This window comes from Primulina eburnea, chromosome 4 (genome assembly GCF_022965805.1).
Source record: "Primulina eburnea isolate SZY01 chromosome 4, ASM2296580v1, whole genome shotgun sequence".
Lineage (NCBI taxonomy): Eukaryota > Viridiplantae > Streptophyta > Magnoliopsida > Lamiales > Gesneriaceae > Primulina > Primulina eburnea.
Window position 1 is genome coordinate 36,522,940 of NC_133104.1, and position 10,789 is coordinate 36,533,728.

General features: G+C 36.6%; 2 protein-coding genes across 5 annotated transcripts; one reads left to right on the forward strand and one right to left on the reverse strand.

The window, feature by feature from the left end:
• The first annotated feature begins 5,676 nt into the window (after nucleotides 1–5,676).
• On the forward strand, nucleotides 5,677–8,742 carry LOC140831043 (non-specific phospholipase C2-like). The gene is made up of 4 exons (XM_073194747.1): nucleotides 5,677–6,197; nucleotides 6,649–7,303; nucleotides 8,031–8,210; nucleotides 8,305–8,742. Exons 1-4 carry the CDS (start codon nucleotides 5,772–5,774, stop codon nucleotides 8,598–8,600), a joined length of 1,557 nt encoding a protein of 518 aa, XP_073050848.1. The 5' UTR covers nucleotides 5,677–5,771; the 3' UTR covers nucleotides 8,601–8,742.
• A 5-nt stretch (nucleotides 8,743–8,747) lies between these two features.
• LOC140831044 (uncharacterized) lies at nucleotides 8,748–10,397 on the reverse strand. 4 transcript variants are annotated; one of them, XM_073194750.1, is made up of 2 exons: nucleotides 9,588–10,397; nucleotides 8,748–9,479 (listed from the first exon to the last, which is right to left on the reverse strand). In XM_073194750.1, exons 1-2 carry the CDS (start codon nucleotides 10,009–10,011, stop codon nucleotides 8,794–8,796), a joined length of 1,110 nt encoding a protein of 369 aa, XP_073050851.1. In that variant the 5' UTR covers nucleotides 10,012–10,397; the 3' UTR covers nucleotides 8,748–8,793. The 4 variants fall into 4 exon arrangements, with proteins under 4 accessions (XP_073050851.1, XP_073050850.1, XP_073050852.1 ...); XM_073194749.1 differs by having other exon boundaries at nucleotides 8,748–9,512; XM_073194751.1 differs by having other exon boundaries at nucleotides 8,748–9,820; nucleotides 9,942–10,396.
• Nucleotides 10,398–10,789: the final 392 nt, after the last annotated feature.

The following is a 10,789-nucleotide window of genomic DNA, read 5'->3' on the forward strand; positions in this document are numbered from 1 at the left end:
AAACTCGAGTTAAATCTAACTCAAGTCGATCTCCCAGTTAACATCGATTTATACATTTCTCTTCTCGGTCTGACGAAGTTGAAGTCTCGGATTCTAATTTGTCCATTCCAATCTGACAATGACAATACCGAATAGTCACGATATCAATATACATTTTCGAATCAATACTGGATATCTTCAGAACTCAATCAAATTCTATTTAATGGCATAACTGCACAATAACGATATACCCAGTAATAACATATCTATCAGATATCGATCCCAACCTCACAGAATTAATGATAATACAAATCTGATCTTCAATCTCAATCAATACTGAATCTAATCGAAATCCATTTACTGATGTTTCGACGGTATAGCTAAACAATCTCGATATTCCCTTCATTACAATATTAACAGATATCAGGCTCAACTCATAATCAATAACAAACTCAAATCAATACATGTACTTATCACTATTTCATTTCAATACATATCGACGGCATAACGGCGTAGTTTCTCGATACCGATCAACTCAAACAACAATAATCAAATCTCAACAATGCATAGTCGATACCATATCATCACAATAACTCATACTCCTCAACAACATCAATCCAAAGGCTCAAAATCTGTATAATCATACACATATATGCTGGAATTTCATAACAATCACATATCCTATCCGTTCTTTGATCCGATTGCGAATAAACGTTGCTTATAATCATAGGAACATATAATCTCACTCATATCCAAATTTCCCCAACATATAAACTTCAAACCATCTAGGAAATGAATAAAACTTACATCCTCTTGAAGTGCTTGGTGAGAGCAACACAAATCTGAACTCGGATTGAAAATAGGATGAATATATCTTGCACAAGTTAAATTCTAAGCTACAAGAAACTTGAAGGAATTCTGAAGCTTTCTCGGTGGTCTGATGCTTAAGGACGAAGGAATGAAGACCAGAAGATATATCTTGCATGGTGAGGAACACATGGCTTATTCTTTGTTCAACACGCTAGATCGCGGGTGCGCTATCGTCCAGACCGTGGGTGTGCTACGCTTACGGCACCACATCCAAAAATTCAGAAATAGCGACCGCGGGTGCGCTCAGTCATGTATCGCGGGTGCGGTGACCTCACTGTAGTAACACCGCGGGTGCGCTCTTTCTTGACCGCGGGTGCGCTTAGCTCTCGGCATCTCCTTCCAAATTTTCAACATCGACGACCGCGGGTGCGGTCCTGTTTTCACCGCGGGTACGCTCACCCTACTGTATCACATCCAAAATTTCAGAATAACAACCGCAGGTGCACTAGCTCTTGCACCGCGAGTGCGGTCTTGCTACTGTAAATCTTCCACATTTCATGAGCCACAACCGCGGGTGCGATAGAATACTAGGCACGAGTGCGGTCACTTCTTCAAGCAACACTTCATAATTTCATTTAACCAACCTATAATCTCGGGCATTATACATGGTGACTGTCAAATTCGGAACACTTCCACACAAATTAGACAATTGTATTCTCTAAACTGTTTTTAGCATTTTTACTCTTTCTCTTCATATTCTAGCAATAAATACACTTATAAACTCCTTTATAAGCAAACAAAGTTTGTCTGTATCAAACTCCAGTGCCAAATTCAGCAATTTGAATTTGATTATCTCAACGGGAACTAAGAAATCAATACTTGTGTGATCCTCAATGGTTCATAAATACAGCTAGCTCTGGGGTCCACATCTCATTTTGATTTAGGATAACTTCATCCTTTATTCGGGATTATCGTAGTTAGCTTTGTTCTATGTTTCAAGCCTTTGATCATAAGAACATCAGAACTAATTTCTGATTGTACCCGTAGAATCGTGGTAAGAGCATCTATTACTATCACCCCATGAATTCATTAATAGTGTTTGCAAGAACCAGTAGATTATAATTAACACACATTATAATTAACACACAATACAATCCATTCATCTCAAATATCGCTACCGAATCTAAAATCATTGGTATATAGACGGTTGCATATGAATTTGATAACGATGATATGTATCTTTGAGTGATCATAATGACAATACATGTGCAACTAGGGATCCACTTAACCTTAAAGCATATTTTATACTATGTCCAGAGATTCAAAGCACTATAAACTCATTAGATCTGAAACGGACCTTACTTTTTAATTTTGAAATTCTACTAATTTTTTTATATCTATTAATTCGAAAATCACCATTTATAAATAACTTATCATTTTCATAAATCAAAATAATTTAACCATTTGAATCTCAAGTGCATAAAATCTCTAAAATTGTTTATTACCAAAAATTCAACTTCTACCTTTAACATGATCAAAATTAACTTCAAAATAAAGCATAAAATCTCTAATAACATCCTTAACAAAATCTTTTAAACTTTTCCTCTCAATCTAGTGCGGAAATAAATGTTCCTTGGGAATGTACTGTCTACTCGATCTACTCAAACATCAGCGCCTCCCTCAATATCATCATCACCTGCAACATTCAAATCTAATGAGTCTAATGACTCAGCATGTTCTAAACATGAGTAGCAAATAATACATATATAAGCACATGCATTAAAACATACTTTTATCTAAAATAACTTTTAAGCATAAATAAATCATATATCGTAAAATTATAAAATCGTACCTTTATCATTTTGGGTGAAGTTTGATCCTTGAAAGTAACTAGTCTTTTATTCTCTGGTCGACTAATCAATCTTAGCTCACCATAGATCATGGGGACGAACACTAGGCACCGCCATGGAAATACGATCGTCAGGCTCCCTCTGGAACCTTGTCCTGTAAACGGGCTCCATCTGGTGTCTTTCTCTCACGACATTCTCATAAAATTGTAAGTTCACCGTTCTTTCATAAAACGGATCCCCCATATTCTCTATATCCTTTATCACAGTCAATTCACATCACTCAAAATATTTTTCTTTTTCCTTCTTAACATAAAATCATGACTTTCCAAAAGTAGTAGTTTAACATTAAAAATTGCACAGCTTACCGTAAATCATGAAGTTCCATTTTTTTTTTATCAAAATCATCATTTTATATCATTTATCATGCGTTATGATCCTTCGGAATGCTGACAAGAATTTTCGTAGTACCCAGGTGTAAAATGATTGTTATGCCCCTAGACGTAAAATTTCTCGTTTTGACTTTAATTATTTGGTTGACTCTAAACCATCCAAATAATTATTTAAGCTTAAATTAAATTTTAGATATTTTATTTGACGTAAATTGGAAGATTTTGATTTAATTATTTAATTACTAATTCGTAAAGCGTTTTATTCTCGAATTAATTTAAACTTCAATATTTTCTTTTCCAAATTTAAACGTAGACTTTTTATACCTAAAATACCCTCGTGAACCATGACTCCACCCCTTAGGACCATTGTTCGACCCTTTTTTTCTAGCTATAATTTGAACCCTACCTTATTTCCTCGAGCCATCTTGCATTTTTCTCGAGCCACACTCGAGCCACCTCGAGCCAATATCTGACCAGACCTCCTAGGGACCCAACCAAACCCCCATGAACCCGCACGAGCCCTCCAGCCCATGCGAGAATCCCTTGCAAGCAGAACAAGAGCCGCGTGCTTTCCTGAAGCTTTGATCGAGCCACTAAGCACCAGCCCCTGACCTTACCCTAGACCATCCTCCCTAGACCCTACTGGACCATGCCAGACCCCAGCAAGCCCAGCCGCGCACCATCCTTCAGCAGCTGCCCCCACGCGTGGGCTCTTCCCCTATCGGCTGTACAACAGTCCTAGCCACTAGCACGACTCCCTTCCCAAGCCCAGGCTGAGCCGCAAGTCCCATTTCCCCTTTGCTGCACCCTTACAACTCGAGAAGTCGTGAAAAGCCTAGGACTCCTCTTAGCTAGCCAAGCTCGATTTCCAGCCTCGTTTCCACATTAAATCGTCCTTGTTCTATCCATAAAACATCCTAGATTGGCACTGTACTCGTTGGAAATCATAACATGATCATATGCACATAAAAATCTTCAAAACTTTGAAAATAATCATCAAAACGATAAGCAATTCGAACACCAACATTTTTCATGCAAAAATACATCAAACATGCCTATAATAGTTTGAATGATGTGTCAAAAGGTTTATAAAACGTACATTTGCGTTTAAAATGCTCGAATCCACGATCGTCGGCGAGGGGCACGAAAAGGGACGAATGGACAATGAAGTACACTAGCTTTCTCCTCTTTGAATTTTTCCAAAATATGATGCACTGTGTGTGTGGTGTTTCGGCTGATAGGTGTCTCCAAGACCTAGCTTTTTATTTTAATTAATAGATTTTAATTTACATGTTAAAGGGCTTAGATTTTTGGCTTTCAAAGTATAGAAGCAATTGAGCATACTCAATTTAGTTAAATTGGACCCAATAACACTTATTTAATTGAAAAATAAAAATTTATAAAATTTAGTTTTTAAAAATAATGCATTTGATATTTTAAATGTCCCTTGTTTGCTCAAAACTGGCTTCCTGGATAAAATCGAGCTCGTCTCGTAAAATGATTTAAATTCTAACATTTTAGAAAAATTTAATCATTTTAATCATATTTTGAAGCATTGAAAATATTTAATGAAAAATATTTATTTTTATCTCCGTCGTTCCCGGGCTCTTAGCCTGTTATCGAATATTCGGTTAAAATCTACAATTTCATGAAACAATGACATATAATCATTTAATCATATCATATGCCTCAACTAAGCATTTAAAACCAATTAAATAAAACAATTATATAATTTAATTCATTTGCATGCATGTGATTTACGTATGTTGGTTTTGGATGTTACAAGATCATATACGATATCATCACCCATATGCGGAAGATGAATCCCCGAATGCAATGCACTGAATCATATATGCCTCGCCACTACGCTCAATCTTGTCACTTGATTACTCTCATGGATCCGATAAATGAGTCAAAGTATAACACTAGCACGTAAAAAAGACTCAGTGTTGTCTCAGGTCGTAAGAATTAATGTTGTACAACCATAACCATGGACTTATCTACTCGATAAATGATAACCACTTTTAAAAACCGAGTGAGGTTCTTCAGTGAACTCATGAGCATCCTCATCTGTATGTTTGAATATCTCTATGTCCCTACCAATGAAATGTGTTACATAACACCACTTATGTTAATTTCGTACTCGAGCGAGTTTTATCTTCTTTTAGACGGTTGAATTGACTAGACATGCTTATAATATACAGTAACTTATATGTGTTTCATGATCACTATCATACGTACAACCTCATATGTGTTGTATTATAATATAACACATACTCTAATACAAAATTCCAAATTTAAGATAAAATTACGAATTTGAAATTGTAATATAACAAACTCTCCAAACTAAAAAAAAAAAATACAAACGTAAATGAAAATGAGATAAGATTTAAATAAATGCATGCAAATTGGGTTAAATGACAAAACATGTCATGATACGTGGAAGTAAACAAGACCAAATATCTTTGCCACGTGTTATTTTAGATTAGGTTTTTTGTAATATATATTCCAGATTATAAATAAAAGTATAAAAAGAGAAGGAAATTCAAATCTTTTTCAAGAAAGATTATATGTCTTTTATTTGGGGAAAAAATTATAATTTTTCTTTTTATGCTTAAAAAATGTTTAAAATTGTAATTTGTAAAAGGTAAAAGCATAATAGCATGAGTTCAGTGAACCATACAAACTATAAAGTATCCTCTTCCTCAAAGTAAATCTTACTTGCAAAATCAAGATTTCATCCATGGCGAAAACCTCCACAGCCGCGGCTACCTTCATCATCATCCTCCTCCTCACCGCCTCCCGCCCGTATCGTACCTCCGCCGCCAGCCCAATAAAGACGGTGGTGATACTGGTAATGGAGAACCGCTCATTCGACCACATGCTCGGATGGATGAAGAAGCTCAACCCTGAAATCAATGGCGTTGATGGTTCTGAAACCAACCCTCTCAACACAAATGATCCGAATTCATCCAAGATTTTCTTTGGGAATAAATCCCATTTCGTAGACCCTGATCCGGGCCACTCATTTCAAGCTATTAGAGAACAGATTTTTGGATCAAATGGCACTTCTGTTAACACACCCCCCATGAATGGGTTTGCTCAGCAAGCTTTATCCATGGATCCTAACATGCCACAGAGTGTCATGAATGGATTTTGTCCTGAAAAGGTTACTCTTTTCATTAATTTTTTGTCTGTTTTTTGGTTCTATATTTGTTGTCTTTGCTTGAAAATACACCTGTCGGAGAACAGGCAGTTGGTTTTTGTATGAATTTTTTTTAAAAAAATTTCATGTCGGCATTTATGTTTTGTGGCAATAATTTATTTAAAGCTTTAAAGTTAGGCCGAAGTTGCAGCTTTTAATGATCTGCATTAGACCATGATGTCACTTTTTCGTTAATTTGCCATTTCTTTAAGCTTAATGGGCATAGACCTGTTGTTATGTTGTTTTTTGTCCCATTCTCTTCTGTATAAAAATATCTTTCACACTGAATATCTTAGTGGAATGCATATTTTTGTTCAATTGATAAAGGGTGGACGAGAATGAATTTAATGTTGATTTTTTTAATATTTAGAAACATTAAATATGAAATTTCAAATTTTTAAAATTCTGCTCTCAGGTTGCTGTGTACGAGTCTTTGGTGTCTGAATTTGCAGTGGTGGATAGGTGGTTTGCATCCGTTCCGGCTTCGACCCAACCAAACCGTCTATACGTTCATTCGGGCACTTCCCATGGCGCCACGTCAAACGTGCCTGCACAGCTCGCCAAAGGATTCCCGCAACGAACCATTTTTGAGGATCTTGATGATGCCGGGATATCATTTGGAATATACTTCCAAAACATTCCAGCCACTCTCTTTTACAGAAACTTGAGAAAACTCAAATATTTTACGAAGTTTCATCCCTATGACTTGACGTTCAAGAAGGATGCTAAAAATGGAAAATTACCGGGCTACGTTGTTATCGAGCAACGATACACAGATTCAAAGATCGAGCCTGCTAACGATGATCATCCATCACATGATGTGTATCAGGGGCAGATGTTTGTGAAGGAGGTGTATGAGACAATTAGGGGCAGTCCTCAGTGGAATGAAACTCTGTTTGTGATTACATATGATGAACATGGAGGATTCTATGATCATGTTCCAACGCCGAATCGTGGGATTCCGAACCCCGATGGGATCGTGGGGCCTGAACCATTTTTGTTCAATTTTGACAGATTGGGAGTTAGAGTTCCTGCCATCCTTATTTCTCCTTGGATTGAAAAGGGCACTGGTGAGTTTAATATCTTTTTCGTTATTACTAGTTCTAAGGTGATTCTTTATTCGAAAAGTATTCTAGATGGGATTCTCGTGGTATGAATCATTGATTTAATGCAGCAGATGCGAATATGGCCCATCCTACTTGCGAAAAAAATCCCGTTCTTGTTGCAGCTCTTTAATGAATTTATTGGATCATGAACTGATGAAACATAGGAAATCAGGTCGAAGAATGAACTAATTACTCGAGAATATACTAGAAATTTGATTATTAACTTGTTATGGCCATTCATTAGCATAATAAATATGGTAGTTGGTGCAAAATTATGGATCATTAATAGATGAAACATAGGAAATTGGGTTGAAAAATGAATAAATTAATCAAGAATCTACTGGAAATTTGATTGTTAACTTGTCCTCATCTGATGTAACATCACGGCCATTCATTGTCATAATAAGTAAGGTCGTTGAAGTTTGAAAATGGTGACGCTGATTGTGATTTTCAGTTTTGATCATGGAAAGTGATCTTCTTCACCATCATCTTTGGCATCATAAACAAAAAGGAGATAAGAAGAAGAAGAAGTAAAAAAGCAAAATATCCTCCCTTATTCTTTACATTACGTCAGTCAACATTTGACAGAACAGTCTTCTAAATATGCATGATGAAACTCTTATACGTGTTCATATTTGTGTTTCTCTAGTTTTGGAAGTCTTACACTCAGATTATTATCATAATGGTACAGTTGTTCATGGTCCCAACGGCTCTCCTTACCCGACTTCGGAATACGAGCATTCTTCTATTCCGGCTACAGTCAGGAAGATATTTAACTTGTCATCGCCTCCTCTAACGAAGAGAGAAAAATGGGCTGGCACATTTGAAGGCATTTTGAACAAGCGCAGTACTCCAAGAACGGATTGTGCAGGTTACTAAATGATTAGCTTCATTACAACTTTAAATTTCTGAAATTGGCTCTAAATTTTCTCACAGTTGCTGTTTTGATACTCTTTTTTACGTAGAGAAACTTCCCACTCCAGTTAAGATCAGGCAAGGAGATGCAAATGAAGATGCCAAAGTAAGTGAATTTCAGCAGGAACTGATACAACTAGCAGCTGTGTTGAGAGGAGATGATATACTGACGAGCAATCTTGGGAATTTTGGGAAAGAAATGACGGTTAGAGAAGCGAAAAAATACATGGAAGACTCTGTCCAAAGCTTCTTCGAAGCAGGATTTGCAGCTGCAATGATGGGAGTTGATGAAGAACAAATTGTGAAAATGAGGCCCTCCCTTTCGACAAGATTGTCGAAGCCTTGAACTGATTTATTCTCTCATCAACAGAAGTAACTTCCAGTCATGTAATATATGGAATTGAAACACAATATATATAGATGTGTAAAACATGAGCTTCTGAGATTCGGAGAAGGTTATTGAACGCAAATGATCTTGTTTCTTGATATGTAATCGAGTCAACATATTAGAAACATAACCATTAAATGATAAATTTTTGCTAGAAAAATGCCCTGCTGCCATAAAATACCCTGGAACCATCTTTTCTGTTGTCGTCGGGCTCTACGTTTTCATTCGGATTCTGAACCGAATCGCCATGTTCATCAGCTTGAGGCTTATTTAAGTCCATTGGAAGCTTCATATTTGCCAGAGACTCTGTAAATTGCTGCATGCTCCTCATATACATATCAACTATCTGTTGCTGCATGGCGGACTCCTCGGCCTCAAGCTTAATATTGCTTGCTATTTTCACTGCATGTTTGTTCCTTTCTATGTTGCTTTCCACGTCTTTACTGGAAAAGTTAAGCTTGTTTCCAAATTGGGAATCGTCATTCTTCTTCAAAATAGAAGTTTCTGCTTTGATTGATCCATTCTCATCCAACGAAGTCGAATAATCACTGAACACTTGACTTCTTTTCTCCATTGTATGAAGACCTGAGTTTTGGATACTTCCATCAGGTGATGTTGAAGCCGAATGATACCCCTCAGACGAGTTGCCAGCCATTTCATAGTCGTCGATAAGCACATCTGACGCAGCCCCAAGGCAAAGGAACAAGCCATCCGCCTTTAAAAGGCTTCCATTTTTAGCCAAATCAAAATACTCTGCAACCATCTGCTGATTTTCATCAACTACATTTATGTCAGGAAATTCTATCCTCGAGTAATCTTCCGAAATCTTTTTATCCACTAAAAGTTCAGAAGTGGTAGAAGAATCAGCAACTGAATCAGCGAAAGGAACTGACATTAGATTCAGCGGAGTGTTTGCATTTAAGGAAAGCGAAAGTTTGATGGTACCCGCAGGGGAATGAAACAGATCAGTTGAAGAAAGATCGAAATCTTGAGTCACTTTTCCTTTACCCAAAACAGAAGAAATTGGGACGAGAGCAAATCCAAGAAGCTGATCGTCCATGAAATTCTTGGCTCTACTAAGCATCCATATCTCACATTTGAGCACAGCATTCCTTATGTTGATTTTCATGATCAAATCCTCGTTGAATTCTGGGTTCTTGCCGCCTCCATTGATGATCCTGGTAGAGAGAACATCATCAGGATTGTATGTGAGGGAGAATTTTGCATAAACATCTTGGTTGTCGTATATGCATATGTTGTGAATGTTTCTTGCATGATGAACATGGATTTCAAGAATACCCGAAAAGGATGGTTCAGATTCTGGGTCCGATATCTGGTTGTAGGTGAATCGAGTGGTTTCCATGTTCATTTGATGCAGATTCTATGAACTTCAAGATTCGATCAGGTGATGATTTTGGTCAAGAAACAGAGTTGATACGGCAAACAAAATGCAAGAAAACCAAAACATCAACTTGGCTTGAAACAAACAACGTAGGAATAGAACGCAAAATAGGTAGCTGTTCTTTTTATTCACTCACACTAGGCAAATTGTATTCATAATATGTATGTATGAAAATCAAAAAAGCTCGAGACCATCTATATTTAGTTTGTGATTTAAGAACACAAGGTTTTCCATGGATAGCAAATTCAATTTGCTCAAATATTTTGAAGATAATTTACTTAGTGGTAGGTGAGAAATAATGGAAAATCAAGAACATGATGATGACATAGTATATTTAGTTAGGTAAAGATGGTGGTTTTGCTTTGCTTGAAAATGCAGCGTGTTCCACTTTCTTTCTGATGAAAACTTGTCCCACTAAAGACAATGGAGGCCCCCATCAAACGAGAATTCAAAGTCCCATGATTATTGTTCCCACTACTCTAGGCAACATGCCAAATGCCTATTTCTAAATTAATTATAGTTCGGTTCAAACTACCATCAAACGAAAAAGCTAACAAGTGAAAAATATTTATGAAATTTCATTTTCTATCAACGAAATGAAATAAAAGTACAAGTTCAATCAAAGAATACATCCAAATGAGTCTCAACATTTAAATGGTTCTAAATTTTCAATTAGTTTACCGTTACGTGCTACTCAAATGTTTAAATATCACGGCGCGGTCGAAAGCATGCATCCATACGTTGA